The sequence below is a fragment of the Hevea brasiliensis genome, chromosome 13 (assembly GCF_030052815.1).
Source record: "Hevea brasiliensis isolate MT/VB/25A 57/8 chromosome 13, ASM3005281v1, whole genome shotgun sequence".
Classification (NCBI taxonomy): domain Eukaryota; kingdom Viridiplantae; phylum Streptophyta; class Magnoliopsida; order Malpighiales; family Euphorbiaceae; genus Hevea; species Hevea brasiliensis.
The window spans coordinates 63,644,832-63,662,918 of record NC_079505.1 but is presented as its reverse complement, the minus strand read 5'-3'; the positions used below and the strand labels follow the sequence as shown (position 1 = coordinate 63,662,918).

The following is an 18,087-nucleotide window of genomic DNA, read 5'->3' as shown; positions in this document are numbered from 1 at the left end:
TTTAAATTAAAATTCATATAAATTAAAATCGAAAGAAAGATACTAATACAATTATTAAGTTCAGAGAGCATAAATAAACTTAACCCTATCTTATTATCATGTAAACATTTTTTTTTTCATTATTACATAAGTGGGAAACAAAAGATTCAAATTTGAGTTTTTTAAATTCAATAAATGCAGCTCAACACTAAGCTATGTCCGCACCACCACTTCCACATCAACCTTTTTAATCATGTGGAACCTTTTACTTAGAATAAAAAATATATATATACATATATTTTTAATATCTTTCAAATATATTGTAAAATTTTAATATCTAAATTCTACATAAAGTATGATTAAAAATAATAAAAATATGTATATTTATTTGATTTTATTTTAACTAATTAAATTATATAAAAATAAATTAAAAGTTACATAAAAAAATTCATACATTAATAATTACACATTAATAACTTTAAATTATTTAATTAGAATCAATTTCTGGGACTTAATAAAATAAGGACGTCAAAAAGAGTGGCTAAAAGTAAATAAGAAAGTAGAAAACAGAATGTTGATGAAGACATCCAAGAATATTCTACCACCTCTTGTCTTCAGTGAACTATGACAAAAATAAAATAAAAAGATTTTCAAAAAGAATCATCATTAGGCAAAGACTTCATCCCCTGTAATTTCCATAGGGCAGCAAGAAAAGCACAAATTTTATACCTAATCTTTATATGCTTATTTTACGAAAAAATAATATATATATATATATATATATATATATATATATATATATATATATATATATATATATATCTTCACATTTTAAAAAAATTATTAAAATTTTAAACAATTTTTTAAAAAAACTATTTTACTTAAAAATAATTTAAAATATTTCCTATTAATTTATTTCCCTAAATAACCCAAACGCTAGAATATAAAAATAAAAATAAAAAAAAAATCGCAAAACAATCAAAACCTAAAACAGCAAGCAGAAGAAATCCCATATACAAACGCCATACTCTTTTTTACTAATGTAAATATTGAAAAAATTAGGATTTATGAGCTGGGAAGTTTAAACAATAAACACAATTGCCAGAGTCGAGAAAATGAAGATCATCAAAACTAATTAATACAAAACAACTGGATCCCTTAAAAGGGCCATTCTTCCAAGCAATTAGGCACATAATTAGCCAGGCTCGAGGACAAAATCCATGGCATTATGGTTTTGATTTCTTTGCTCAATAACACACAACTATGACCTTGAGGAAAAATATTACTAAAAAAAAAAAACAAGGACCTGTTCTTGGCAGCTCCACCTTATCACAAAGTACAAGTTGCTCGCCTCAAAAAGGTTCTGGACAAGGCGTTATGATGTGAAAGATAGCACAAAAGTTCAAGTGGATACAGATGCTCAAGTACTCACGCAATAGAATGCCAAGCTTGCTAAAACAAGCTCATGCAATTCTCAACATCAGATGCCTGTGAATCTAATAAAACTTGCGCACTTGGACTATAACTAACGGTCCTCATTGCTGCATCAAATACAGCTTTCTGATATCTATCATCTTCCATCTTCTTAAGAACCTCAGTCACCACTTTAAAGTCCAATCCCCCAGCCAAAACTAGTTTCCCAACAACTTCACCGAAATTATTAGGTGCTTTTGGCAGATCAATGCCAATATCATCCAACAAAGAACCATAGAGCAAACACCCAGTACCTATGTCTCTAGCTGTGAGAACCTTCTTGGCCAACAAATATTCCAAAAGGTTGGCGACTAATTCTACACAAGGTGGGTTTTCCTCCAAGGCAAGGGAGATGGCCTCCTTGACAACTTCAGGATGGTAGGTTGGAGACTTCAGTTCCTCCACACACTGCAAAGCTTCATGCAGAAGCCGTGCATTGAAATATTCCTTCAAAAGTGATACCGTTTTCCTCCTAAGTTCCTCCGGATTTAAGCTTGCAACTGGTCTCTCAACAGTGGGAGGCACATAGGAAGCAGATGAAGTTTTACTAGGTACAGGGACTTGAGCAGGAAGCTCATTACCCAAACCAACACCGTAAGGGCGAGGAGGAGGACCAGTACTTCCTTGCAAGAGGGCACTGCTCTTTCCACCTATAAAGCCACCACTACCCTGAGGTAACAGCCTTGTGTTGAGAGATGTTGACTTATCGTACAGTGGTGATGGGACACGTCCTGTGGGCTGCATAGTTGATCCATCACCCCTCGGCATTGAGCGTGTCTTGGGTACCTCCCAATTATCATTATCAATTCCAGGCATGCCAGGCATCCTCCTAGTTCCTGGCATGCCAGGCATCATACCTCCTGTGCCAGGTCGGTTAATGGGAAAGCCTGGGCCAGCAGTCCCAGGAGTTGCAGAAATAACACCGCGATTATTTCTAATACTTGAGGTAGCACCCGGACGCAATCCCAAATTCTTCTCAGCCTCGGAATGTATCTCAGTGATGGTTTTAGCTTTGACCTGCAATAATGAAGGTATAAATATTTAACAAGAATGTGACATCTAACTACCAAATGAAAAATGATCATAAACCCCACCTCTTCACGTCTAGGAATCCAGTTATTTGCCCGCAGTTCAAGAACATCACGAATCATGAACCTTAGTCGAGGAGCCAGACGAGGGTTTGATGACAAGTCCTTCAAACGAAGGAAGTATATATCATTTATACGTTGCGACTTCGTATTCTCATCAAGTTGCTTCCCAATAGTGTTAAAAAACTGACATATGGCCTCAACATTTTCTTCGGCAGGACAAATTTTGGTGTCTGGTCCCAGAAGCTCCTGTTCAAATAGCAACAGTAAGTAATCCCAAAAAAGAAAAAGGAATTGGAGATAGAGAGAGAAACAAACATGGCAAAGAATCTATTTCATTGCCTAATCAGGGAAGTGCTACAAGTAGGTTTTCAATTTTAACCTTAACAATGTGATGAACTATCTTCTCAGTAACCATCTTTTGCTTCAGGAGCTCTCCGATCAAACGGATGTTTCCAAGTGTACGAAGCTTGACCAATCTTTCTTTATCCCTGCGTTCAAGCTCTTGCTCTGGAGCCATCATCTGCCAAACTTCCTCCCTTAGCTTACCAGCACCTTCAAATGCCTCCTGGCAGTTATTCAGGAGAACTCGCTTGAATGTGATTTCTTTCCCACCTGGTTCATCTGATGGGAATGGGGGAAGCTTTTCATTTAGATCAGAGCACAGCTGAGCATACATGGGACAAAATGTGGGCTCCAGAACAGCCTTCTCAAACAGAAGCTGTATCACACCCTGCATGACAAGTTACCCATGAGTTCATCTGGAAATGGCTATACATCTAAAAAAATTGAAAATATAAAAACAGATAAACTAACCTCTAAGATATCGGCCGATGTAATGCCAGAGTCAATGAGTTGACCCTTGAGAAGATCAAATTTCTCAGGGGTAAGCTTGTTCAATATACTGCCAAATAAAAAAAAAAAGAATTTTTTTCAGCACAGTGCTACCATGTAAAACTAACTCCATTAACATCTCAAAATATGGATTGCATCAAGCCAACTTAAACAGCACAAGGAATTAAGAACACAAATGTTGTATTCTAGCAAATCCATAAGGGTCAAACCAACCTATTTAGTAATTAGTGAGCACAGAAGAAGAAACAATAAAAAGACAGATGCTCTCAAAAGTCAAACCCACATCCAATATTTGTGAACCCAAGACTTTTACCATGCACCAAACAATGGTACCTAACCTAATAAAGTAGCTCTCATAAAAAGGTAACCATCTTTAAGAGCAAAGAATGACAAGATGGAATTACAATGTATAGAAAGCAAAATAACAAATACGTGGAGAAGACAAAATAGGAGACAGCAAAAACAAGTAGCCAAATTCAGTGGCCTATGCTATCCTTCTGTCTTTGCAGTTTCTATCTGAAAAAGTCAATTTATTGAGTGACCATCTATATTGTATGTCTGCTTTATTGTACTTCATACAAGAAATAGAATTATGAGATGTCTGCTTTATTATTTGCCATTTGCATGAGAGATTTTTATTGCAGAAACACATAAATACCATTCATGCGTATCGGTGAGAACTCTATGAAAATTTTGGACATTCAGAAGTTAGTTCTTAAACAAATTTTACCATATAAAGGATATATAAGATTCAGGATCATTTAGCTCTTTATGGATAGCACACAGGAATTCAATGTTTAAAGGATCAACAAAAAGAGTACTATTTATTAAGACTGCTAACATGTCCACACTTCCAATAGACAAATCCACATATTCATGCTTTCAATGCTTAATAATGCAGAAAGTCACACTTCACAGTGTTGTAATGAATTACCCTTTAACAGTCTTCAAGACTCGTTCCTTCTCAGAAAGATTCCCCCTTCTAGCCGACCATGGAACCTCAGCCTTGACTAAAGCTGGAGCAGGACCTCCCTGGTTTCAAAATAAAATACGGCTTTTGATCCAAAGCCAATTCACATGCCCTTAAAGGTGCAAGTTTGCACCAATAATAATAATGACAACAACAATAACACATTCAACATGCATTATAATTGAAGTAGGGTTACCAACAAAGAAGTGAAACAGGGATATAATGTAATATCAGGAACCAACTACTCTAATATTTAAGCTCCCTTTTTTTTCAAATCAAACAAGAAGTCATTGTTATCCTATGCCCATGGACACATTCACAACTTTTTATGCCCAAAAAAAAATTATTAATTGGAAGAGGTATAAAACCAAGATAAAGTAAAAAGGCTGTGCTTCTATATATTTTTTGCACACCATTCTTAAAATTAAAAGTTCAAAAACAAGCAAGAGGAACTTATATCATAGAACTATTTCTTTCAAGATGAAATAGTTCAAGACTAGCATATCTAAATTTAATTTCTCATGCTAAAACATTTCATAATAACTCATAAGAAAAAAAGTTACAGCAACATATTAAAATTGCAGAATTTGTTAACCTCACTTGTATCTGAATATAGCATGCCACTTATTAGAACAATTTCAATCTTACAGCTATAGCAAACCCAAACAATAACAAAAGGGAAAAGTAACAAAAAATGGCATCACAAGGGGACCTTAACTTTTAAATTCCCATCATTAGTATATCAGAGCATGCGTCTTGGAAAGATGCTTTTCATTTAGCAAACCATTACAATCCATATGAACTAAAAATTTTATTGTCTCAGCAAAAATATAAATTTTAGATGCGTAAATAATAGTTTCAAAAGACAACACATGAACAAAACCATAAACATGTAGCAACCAAAATGATCATATATTTTACCAATTGATTAGACGAGATTTTACCAATTGATTAGACGAGATTTGTGCTATTGCAAATTGAGAATTGAGTTGGTCCTGACGATTAAATTGATTTGCATCTGGCTGTCTGGAGTCATATCGCCCACCCAAGTCCCTGTTTTCTCGAAGAGAATCCCAGGACCTCTCCTCTCCAGAAGTAGAAAATTGTGCAGAACGACCACGCCAGTCACGATTGTCTGGCTCTGAATAACGACTTAGAGACTGATTTGGCATCTGGATAGAGCAAAAGAAATCATTATTCTAAAAGCTAACAACTCAAGTTAAATCAGAAAATTTGTCAATCAATCCCATTTATCATTTTGATTGCCAGCAGTCAACAAACCATAAATAAACATTGAATACAAGCAAAGATATTTAGAAGATAACTAACACCCTGTCTTATCAAATTTAAAATTACCCATCTTTCAGACAAAGGATAAAAATAAAAATACAAAGCAGCAGCAAATCAAAATATTGCAGTAACTCACATTGATTTCTCCATGACTCCAGCTTTGATCTTCACCAAAAAGCTCATCTTCAATTTCTCGTTTGATTTTTAAGATCTCATCAGAGATCACAACAGCCTTTGAGAAAATAATAGCCATAACATAAAATGAGGAAATGCACAAACCATAAAGAAAGCAGAACTTACATGAATCTCTGGAAAAATACTACTCAAAGCATGAATGCTGTGTGTTTTAATCACCAAGATGTTTAATCTGAAAAGATTATTTATGCAAACTACTTAAAGCTTAATAATAAAAAGAAAAGCACAAAATTTGCCAAGTTGAAAAATTTTAAGCAGGAAAAGGGGAAATACAGAAGATAGTTGGAAAAAAAAAAAATCTTCCAATTAATTTACCACTGTTTTGATGCTGCATCCCAATGATTGGATTCATTGAAATCACCACATATGAGACACAGAAAAATAAAGAAATAAATCTACCTAGAAAGTTTGTATCAGCTTAACAACATCCCAGGAATATAATTAAATATTACCTCTCTGAGTTGCAGCAGCTGGTCTCTCGTGTACCGCACACGGTCACGAATCTCAAATCGTGAGTCTCCGGTCTAAAAACAAAACATAAGGTAGGGCAAGTCAAGAACTTCAACAATATATTACCAAGTTAAATGGGCAACAAACAAAAACCAAAAAACAAAATCCAATAACAGCTGAATTAAACACGGACCATGTGGCATGCAAAACTAAGATGCACTATTACAAGCAAGGTTGCAAATAACAGCCGTTACGTAACGTAACAGCTGTTATTTACAGGTTTTGAAAGGACCTATTAAGCGATACACCATTATTTCCAGGCAAATCTGAAGTGGCAGGTGTAACGGCCGTTATTTACCATTCCGTAATGGTAACGGCCATTACTTTAATTATTCCTCTGCTGCAATCACATGGAAAAACTATTATTTTGCTTCTCTTGTCTTTGTCTGCGTATTTTCTGTTCCACAACTGCTATATCTCTCATATTCTCTCAAATTTTCACCTAAGTTTCTCCTTTCTTCTATAAAATCTCTCGCTTAATGTTTCCTAAGCTAAGATCATTATTAAATATCTCTATTCTAGTTATAAATTGTTTAATACTAATGATGTCTAAACATGATAGATTTACCGTCTTTATTTGATATATTTGTGCTTGTTAATTTAACTTGTATCTAGCAATATATAGCCAATTTATGAACTTTGTAAATTTTTTGAAAAAATTTGCTTAGCACTAGACCGTTACTGTTATGGTCATTACAGGCCAATTACATTACCCGCGACCGTGATTTGAAACCATAATTACAAGATATGCCATAAATTATACATATAAAACTAATGCCTTGATTGTATAAAATAAATGCAAACATACATTTGCACTTCTTCAATAAAATTAAAAGATACAATGCAGTAAAGTTCAAGAACATTCAATCATACCAAGTCAAGAGGAACTAAGTAGCCTCTAAACATACTCAAGATGAATGGTTAAATTCAAACTGCCAATGTATATTGTCTTCATCAGTTTGGAATTTTAAAATAGTAAAATACAAAAATGGTGCTAATAGAACTGCTACTTATACTTGCCAAGACAAACCTTTGAAACTTTTAGAAAATACTTTCATTCTTTTTAACATTAGTGAGCTACAGCTATGTCCTCTAATGAACAATATAGAAAAATAATAAGTAGGTAGGACAGAATTTGACCATGGACTACCACCTAACAAAGAAACCGCTAACAATCAAACTTCTCTTAGATTTTGTTGGCTTGATGTACTGTATTATCCTATCAACGTCCAACTACATTTACAATCCATAAAATTAAAATGTTCGTAGGTCCTTTATGGGCATTCCGAAACTCACTACATGCCCACCTAAAGCCTACATATTGATGTTGGTCCATATTTACAGCAGGTACACATATCAAGTGGCCCACCAAGAATTAGGACACTTGAACAATTATGCATAGCAACGTTCACTCTTCAAAGTTCTTATTCTTAATGGGGGAAAGCAAATCGAATTCTAAACAAAATCCAACCGATAGAACAATTACAAGGAACAAAAATGCACAAAATCGTAATATCTTCAAGGCATAACTTGATATGTTTCCCTTTTTTTCAATACCCGTCTCAAGCACTAGCTTTTAAGAGCAAAAAATTACATGAATTTCAAAAGCAGTCGCAAAATCCAACCAGACATAAACAAGGTCCGCATTTTTTCAGCGTATTGATATTATTGAAGCATCTATACTAATAAATCAATAATCCCACAACATAAATTCAACAAAACCAAGATAATAACATGTGATAAAATCATAAACAATATCAATTCCAGATCCATTTCTTTTAAAATCCCAATCAAGAAAAAGGCAGCTTTCCTAAAACCCACTCCAAAATCTATTGCATACAATTAAAAACAAAGCTTATCTATAGGTTACAAAAGGTCCAGATCCAAACACAAACAATTATTTAAAAATAGAAAAGGGAACAACCTTTGGAGGCGGAGCACCACCGTGAGGACGCAAGAGAGGGAGATCACCAAAAGCGATAGAAGACGAAGAAAGAGAAGAAGAAGAGGAGGACTCTAAGCGAGGATTGAAGAGTCTGCTCCCTCGACCACCACCAGGTCTCAAGCTCAACACCGCCGGATCACCTTGCTGCATACCTCGATCTTTCACTCCCAGATAAAATCTCCACCGTCCAACCAAACTAAGATTCAGCTACAATAATACCTGCTGAATCAAGATTGACTCCTATATAGAATATCTATTAAAGAAAAGAAAAAAATAGTAATTATATGTTGTTAAAGAGAATAAAAAGATTGATTTTGAAGAAATAGAAAGGATGTTTGGTGTAGATTCTCCCTCTTCTGCACAGAACAGAGGAGAGAAGAGAAGAGAGAGTATGTAAGGCCGGTGAGGGCAGGGAAATACAAACCCTACTTTAGGTGAGTGCCTCTGGCTGTTTTAAATTTATATTTATAGTGTATTTTTAAATAATAAAAAATAAAAATAATACATTTATTCTTTTTCTTTTTAAGTCTGAATGTTTTCCTTTCCCTTCTCTCCTCATGTATAATTACTCTTATTTATTATTTTAAAAATTTTAAAAAATATTAATTATTTTTTTTAATTTTATTATTATTTATTATCATTTCAAGTGCATTTATTTTTTTATTATTATATTTCTCTATTTTAATCAAATTATCCCGAAAACATTTATTTCTTTACAATTATATTTCTCTATTTTAATAATTATTAATATTTTTTAGGAAGATGAAATTATCTAATTAATATTTAATTTTTAAATAGCCTGATTAATATTTAAAAATTATCAAATAATGTATTTAATTCAATCTAAATGCATAAATTCAATCCAAACACAATATTTGGTTTTTCTAAATATATTTTTTTAATTTATCAATAAACGTAACATTTTTTAATTCCATTCATAAATATATGTTTTTATAATTTTAAACTATGTTTAATAGAACATAAAATAAATTTTTATATCACATTATATTATGGCCTATCAAACAATTAAATTTTATGTAAATATAGTGAGACTCTTTCTACGCGTATAGTACACTTCATATAATATTTTTTATGATATAGAATAAATTGACTGTTATTAATAAATTTTAATTCAGTAGTATTAACGTTGAAATATCAAATTCAAATTTTTGTTAGTATATAGAGTTTTTGAAAATTATTGTACTTATTAAGGAATTATTGTATCTATATTAAATTCAATCAAGATACATATTTAATTAAGTAGTTATCATTAATGATTAAATATTATTAGTTTAAAAATAAAAATTAAAAACTTTTAAAGAGTGTAAATTTATATTCATTCACTAATATAAAAAATTATAATTTTAATGACAAATCATACGAGGAATTCTGTTAAATGAATACAAATTATATTTAATTAATTATTAATTGTAATTTCTCATACTAATTAGTATATTAAATAAATTTTAATGGATATAAATTTACATTCATTAAAGAAACTGATAATTAAATAATTAAAAATTGTAATTTTTAAAATTTCAAACATAATTTTAATAATTAATCAAATAAATTATAAACAATTTTTACAACTGTTATATTTATTCCAAACTAATATTTAAAATTTAATTTATAATTAATAAAATTTAATTTAATTTAATAGTACTTAAGCCGCACTAAAAATATTTAAAAGTTCATAAAAATACAAAGTTACATATGAACTCTCATCCAAACATGTTTTTCCAGGATTACTGCCTTTGTTTTCCATCTATAATTGAACAATTAATAAATAGAAGTAGACAAATCAATCACACATATAGACATATAGAAGGAACTAAATAATTAAATTTAAAATTAATACAATAATTTTTCTTTTAATAGTAAAAAATAAAGACTCTCCAAATATAACGACTATAATCCATTTAAATTTAAAATTTAAAATTATCGATTAACGTTTTTAATTGAATCCAATCCTATAAAAAAGTATCTATCACCGAAATTTTTAATAGTAAAAAGTGAAAACCCTCTGGATAGGATAGTCATAACTTTCTTAAATCTGAGATCCAAAATTTTATATAAAGAGATCAATCATTAAATTTAATATGACACTCAATAAAATCAAATATTGAACAAACCATCACCTTCTTTTATTATATTTCTAAATAAAAACAATAATTAGCAATTATATTCATATTGATATTCAAATCAAAATGAAATAAAACTATTTTTCTAAATTAATTATTAGACTACCGCGCATGGTGGCAATTTGAACAATAATTTCATTGGCCTTAAAAGTAAAACTAGAATCTGATTTTCTAAATATAAGACACAGAGGATAGTAGACAAAAGTTGAAAAGGATGGCAAACGCAAGGACACCAATGTAATTTCAACTCTAACTTATCATTTTTGTGATCGAAACCCGGTGAATATTCAAGGACAAGATCGGTATTTTAAAAACAAAACAATTTTCCCACGTTTCCACATAAAACGACGACGTTTGGAGCTACAGTCTGGCGATAGCAGTCAGATTCGATGCACCGACCACCCGTGGTTTTGTATTCCCGACCTGACGCGAAAGCAACAGCTAAGAGATTAGGCCTAACTCACACGTGCCTGTTATGATGCTCGGCACGTGTTATAACAGTATAGATGAAGAACATTAGGAGAAATATAGAGGAGAGCTACGTGTGTCCTGACGTCATTAAACTCCAAGCTTTTGTTCATAACCTGTTGGGCAGTTTTTGTTTTTAACCCCGCACATTGCAGTAACTTTGGGACTGTTACTGACAAGTGATTTTCTTTTTTTTACCTATTTCAAATGTGTTTTTCCATGGTCATTTCCTTAATTTTTTTTTTAAATTATTTATTTTACTTTTATCACAAGAATTTTCTTCTCAATTTAGAGATTAAAATAATTTTTAGGAAAACAAATTAAAAAGTAGAAATACTCTTTTCATTCTATAAAAATAAATTATTTTTTATTTTTATACAATTTAAAATAATATTAATATAGTTAAATTAATAAATTTTATTTAAATAAATTTTAGTTTAGTGATATTAGAGTAGTATATAAGACTGTGAGATTTTATACTTAGTCTTAATTTCATATAATTATATAAATAAATAATAAATTTTATTTAATCTTTTTTTATTATACCTTTACTTATATATTTTTATGAAACATTAAATAATTTATATTATTAAATTATTTTTAAAATAATTTTTTTAACGTAGAATATATCAATAAATTAATAAATAAATTATTATTTAAAAAAGCGAATTATATTATGAAACAGACAAAAAAGAAAAGAACGCCTATTTTTATGAAAAGAAGGAGAGTAGATAAAATTAATAAACTATGGTTATTGAAATTATTTGGAATATTAAAAAAAAAAGGTAAAATGGTATAGGTTGAATTTAGGGATGTAAAATCTATAAGAAAAAGAAAATTTGGAACTTATTAATTAAAGTAAAAGGATGAGTTTTCTTAAAAACTTTTAATTAGAATAAAGTAAAAATTTAATAGGGCATTAGCTTTTAACTTATAAATTAGTCAAACATACTTATAAATAGAAATAAAAAGTCCCAAGTAAATTAATGTTTAGTTTAATTTATAAATTAAAAAAATTACTTAAAATAAATTAAAAATAATAAATAAAATATCATTACTTATAACTTATTTATTTATTTTAAAAATATTCTTTAAATTATATTTTCCTAATAATGGTTAAAAATATTAATATTATCTTCATCTTAATGATCACAATATTTAATGATATATTCTTTTGATCATTTTGATAAATTAAGTTCATTTTAAGTACATTTTAAGTACATTTTAACTAAATATTAGAACTATTTAAAAGTTTATTTTAAATAGTTTTACCAAACAATCAACTTCTTATTTTTAAATTAATTTATAAATTAAAAATATATTTTAATTCAAAAATTAAAAATAAATGGTCAAAGTAAATACCTTCTAAATAGTTTCAGTTGTTCATTCTAAATAATAAAGCTTTTGCCTGTGCAACAATTGCTCCATTATAGTTTTAAACTAGTAAAATGCCAATGCTATCTAAATTTTATTTCTTAATCAATTTGTCCTAATAAATAAAGAAAAATTATTATTATTATTATTATTAAATTAATTTTCATTCATAAGTTTCTCTTAATTAATTTAATTTCAATAATTTTTCACCTATTTTAGTAGTACATTTTTTATTATTTGTGGTGTAATTATTAAAAATAACTTATTTAATTATTTTTATATGTAAATTAATGATAAATTCTATTTTTTTTTAAGTATAGTAAAATTATTTCATCAACAAAAATAATTTAAAAATTATTTTATCAACAAAAATAATTTAAAATTAGTTAGATCATTTGGGTTCCACGGGTCAATTTTAATATGATGTATTAGAATTACTTTTTAAATACTTTTAAAAAAATTCCTTTTTTTTAATGTTATTGGCAAAAGTGATTTTTTGGAGATTTATAAAATATTATTTTTATGTCTTTTTAGAAATATTCTTTCTTTCAAATATTTTTTTTAAAAAGTTTTTTTAAAATTTTCTTCTGAGAAAAATTTTCTTTAAAAAAAATAAAAAAGTTGCGAAAATTTTAAACAAATTTTCTTTGAACAAATTATTATTTTTTTTAAAAAAAGTAATGTTTTGTTAATAATGGGAATTATTTTTTGGAAAAAGTGTGATAATATAACATAATTTATTAATAAATATAGTGTATAAATACATAAAAATTATGTTATTTTTAATTTATATTAAATATAATTAATATTTAGTAATTTTAAAATAGAAACTATTAAAAATATTTAATTTTTTAATAAATATTTTTTTGAAATTTAATTTATTTAATAGATATTATTTAATTGATAATTTACATTTTAATATTGTAAATGACATGATTTTATACCAGCACTTCGTAAATACTGAATAAAAATATGCAGAGGTCTTTAATTATATATAAATTAAGGATATAATGTGGCTGTTAATTATGAGTATTATCATATTCTAACTAATATTATAATATTCAAATAATTACCTAATATAGCCCCACAAATAAATACATGGAGCAATTAAAATTAATGAAAAAAAGGGCTTTTTTAGTGGAATGGTAATTATTAAAAAATAATAGTAATAAAATAGGAATAAAATATTAGTATGAGGTGTGGTCACATTATTATTAGGAATAACTAGTATAATGCCCATATGATGCATATGTAATTTATAATTTTTATATTTTAATTTAATTTTTAATTATATTTTAAATAAAATAAATAATTACTATTAAATTAATTTTAAATTAAATTTTCTCTCTCATTTAATTTAATTTAAATAAATTTTTATTTATTATAATAATAAATTTTTAATTATTTTATGGTGTAATTAATTAAAATACTTATTTAATTATATATATATTAATAATAATTTTCATGATTATTTCATTTAAAATATAATAAAATTACTTTATTCAAAAAAATTAATTTCATAAAATTTTTATATTTTACCTCATGTAAATTAATATTTATTTTTTTATAAATTATAGAAAATACATTAAATTAATGATAAAACAATATTATTTTAAAAGTATGTAAATATTATATTTTTTTATTATTAATATAATAAAAAATATTAAATTACTAATAATGAATTGAATTATTTAATTTTAATAATAATGAAAGTATATAACATTATTATTAATTAAAAATAACATTCTATTATATTATTTTTTTAAAAATACTATATCTAAGAGTAAAATTTTTTATTAATCTAATATATTTTTTATAAAATAATTCTTTGATAAAAATAGTTATTACTTTACACAATTTTATAATATAAAATAAATATATTTCATAAAAATTAAAATTTTAAAATATCATTATTTTCTATTAATATAATAAATATTAAAAATACATACTTTTTCAAAAGAAAGATTCTATAATTGAATACTATAACTTTAATTTTTTTAATCATCTTTACTTGTAACTAAATTTTTTATACAATTATATTTGTAATTTATCTTTCAAGTTGTACTTCTATATAAAATTATAATTGAGAAATAATTTATGCATAAAAATATAGATATTTAATTAAAATTTTAAAATAATTATATTAAAAATTAATTATAATAAAATATGAATAATTAAAATATTAGTTATAATTACATTCGATATATAATTATAATGAAATAACATATTTAAAAGTTTAGGAAATATTAAATAAGAAATTTATAAAAAATTAATAATTAAAATCATATTAATTAAATATATTTAAATAAATAAATTTTGAGAATGATAACTAATAATTTTTAAAAGAAATAATAAAAAATAGCATAAATCAAAAAAGATTTGAGAGCATTAAATGAAAATATTTTGTGAGAACAGAGTACTTGATATGTATTAAATTTCTCATATGACATATTATATACAGATAAATAAATGAAAACTATTTAAATAAAAAATTAATTTATAATTAAATATTATTTAATTGAAAAAATATAACAAAAGCATTCAAATTCAATTTTTATAATAGTAAAATATTTTCTATTTATTTAACCATTTTAATTAAATAGACATAAGTTGGCCATAATAATAATAATAATAATAATAATAATAATAATAATAATAATAATAATAATTAATTTTAGGAAAGTGAAATAAAAAGAATATTAAATTATTAATATTAAAAATAATATATACTAATTATAAATAAATCAAATCTCTATATTTTATTTTTATAACTTTTTATGTATACTATACTTTTTGTCTCTTAAATTTTTTAACAGATATTTCATAATAAAAATAATAGAAAATAAAATAATATAATAAAAATATTTATTAAAGATATGAAAAAATTTGATATTGATTAAATTATATGATAGTTGATTATGATATCACAAATTTATAGCCAATTTTCATTAAATTAATGGCCATCGGTGACCTTTTATTATTATTATTATTATTATTATTATTATTATTATTATTATGGAGGATAACATGTGGCAAATAATATTTTTACATAAATGAATCTATAAAAAAAATAATATAAATAATTTTTAAATATTTCATTTAATAATAAAAGGACTTAATTTTTAAAAATCAAAATTTAAAGAAAATAATAATTTAAATAATAAATATTATAATAGTATTGTAAATAATAATGATAACTAAAAAAGAAATAAAAAAATAAATAATAATTAATATTTATAAAATAATATAAATAACTTTTAAATATTGTATTTAACTACAAAATGTCTTAATTTTTAAAATTAATTTTAAAGAAAATAACAATTTAAATCATAAATGCTAAGTTAATATCATAAATAATAATGATAATTAAAAGAGAAATAAAAAAAATTAAATAACAATTAATATAAAAGAGAGTATTTATGATTGATTATTAGATCATAAATTAATGGTCAATTTTCTTTAAACTAATAACCATCAATGACTTATTATTATTATTATTATTATTATTATTATTATTATTATTAAGGGTAACATGTGTCAAATAATATTTTTAAATAAATAAATTTATAAAAAATAATATAAATAATTTTTAAATAATGCATTTAATCATAAAAATCTTAATTTTTAAAAATAAATAAAAAAATAATTTAAATAATAAATATTAAGCTATTATTATAAATAATAATGATAATGAAAAGAGAAATAAAAAAATTAAATAATAATTAGTATTTATAAAATAATATAAATGATTTTTAAATACTGAATTTAACTATAAAATGTCTTAATTTTTAAAAATCAAATTTTAAAAGAAATAATAATTTAAATCATAAATGTTAAGGTGATATTGTAAATAATAATGATAAGTAAAAGAGAAATAAAAAAAATAATAATTAGTATAACTAAGAGTATTTATAAAAGGTAACACGTGTCAAGCTTTTTAAGAAAAGTGTCACGTGTAATTTCTTTTAGAATATCTCTTAGTTATATATATATATATATATATATATATATATATGTATAACTTTTTATAGAGACTATACTTTTTGTCTCTCAATTTTTTAAATAAATATTTCATAATAAAAATAATAAAAAATAAATAATGCAATAAAAATATTTATTAAAGATATAAAAAAAATTTAAGATTGATTAAATTATATGATAGTTGATTATGAGATTACAAACTAATGGTCAATTTTCTTTAAATTAATGGCTATTAATGACTTTTATTATTATTATTATTATTATTATTATTATTATGGAGGGTAACATGTGGCAAATAATATTTTTACATAAATAAATTTATAAAAAATAATATAAATAATTTTTAAATATTTTATTTAATAATAAAAGATCTTAATTTTTAAAAATTAATTTTTAAAGAAAATAATAATTTAAATAATAAATATTATAGTAATAATAATAATTAAAAAAGAAATAAAAAATAATAATTGGTATTTATAAAATAATACAAATAATTTTTAAATATTGTATTTAACTACAAACTGTCTTATTTTTTAAAATTAAATTTAAAAAAAATAATAATTTAAATCATAAATGTTAAGGTGGTATTGTCAACAATAATGATAATTAAAAGATAAATAAAAAAAATAAATAATAATTAATATAAATGAGGGTATTTATAATTAATTATGAGATCATAAATTAATGATCAATTTTTTTAAAATTAATGGCTATCAATCACCTTTTATTATTATTATTATTATTATTATTATTATTATTATTATTATTATTATTATTATCTTTGTAAATTATTTTTTAATTTAAACTTTTATTGTTATTATTATTATTATTAAAGGTAACACGTGGTGAATAATATTTTTACATAAATAAATTTATGAAAAAAATAATATGAATAATTTTTAAATATTACAGCTAATCATAAAAGGCCCTAATTTTTAAAAATTAAATTAAAAAAAGATTTAAAGAATAAATATTAAGATATTATTGTAAATAATAATAATAATGAAAAGAGAAATAAAAGAATAAAATAATAATTAGTATTTATACAATAATATAAATAATTTTTAAATACTGAATTTAACTATAAAAGGTCTTAATTTTTAAAAATCAAATTTTAAAAGAAATAATAATTTAAATCATAAATATTAATAGTATTGTGAATAATAATTATAATTAAAAAAGAAATAAAATAATAATAATTAGTATAAATGAGAGTATTTATATAATGTGACACGTGATAAGTTTTTCAAGAAAAACGTCATGTATAATTTCTTTGTAAATATCTCTTTACTTTATATATATTACAAAATCACTATTTTGTAGAATAAAATAATAAGGAAAAAGGAATTAATAGAACTATAAATAGATTTTGAAAATTGAGACTAATAACACTTGAGTAAAAACAATAAAACAAGAACAAAATATTAGAAGAGAAGATTTTCTAATAACTTCTTTAGTGTTTCAAATGATTAAAAGTATCAACTATTTATACTTATGATGTTAGAGAAAAATCAAATATAATGATAGTTTAACCATTAAATCATTTTAAATTGAAAACGTTATTGATCAAGAGCATTTTAATATTGGCTTTTAAATTGCTATAATGTTGGCACATTAAAATAATTAGCTGTTGAATGGCCAAAGCAATTTGCATATATGCAATGAGTGACCATTTAAAATGCTAACCCATTTAATGTATTCAATAGTTGGCCAAATGTTAAAGGAGAGAAATATTTACAAATTAATGGCTATTGCTAACCGTATTTGACTAAAATAAATTAAATTTAAATAAATTAAAAATAATTATAAGAAAAATAT

The 18,087-nt window shown here is 24.9% G+C and overlaps 1 protein-coding gene and 1 non-coding gene across 2 annotated transcripts; both read right to left on the bottom strand.

Moving 5' to 3' along the window:
• Positions 1–991: 991 nt before the first annotated feature.
• Positions 992–8,748, bottom strand: LOC110651771 (eukaryotic translation initiation factor). The gene is made up of 9 exons (XM_021807178.2): positions 8,285–8,748; positions 6,303–6,374; positions 5,792–5,887; positions 5,310–5,537; positions 4,330–4,427; positions 3,357–3,444; positions 2,923–3,273; positions 2,547–2,789; positions 992–2,469 (listed from the first exon to the last, which is right to left on the bottom strand). The coding sequence occupies exons 1-9, from the start codon at positions 8,453–8,455 to the stop codon at positions 1,432–1,434; spliced, it is 2,385 nt and encodes a 794-aa protein (XP_021662870.2). The 5' UTR covers positions 8,456–8,748; the 3' UTR covers positions 992–1,431.
• On the bottom strand, positions 7,618–7,722 carry LOC131172424 (small nucleolar RNA snoR103). The gene has a single exon (XR_009142901.1). It is a non-coding gene; the product is annotated as a small nucleolar RNA snoR103 (small nucleolar RNA).
• Positions 8,749–18,087: the final 9,339 nt, after the last annotated feature.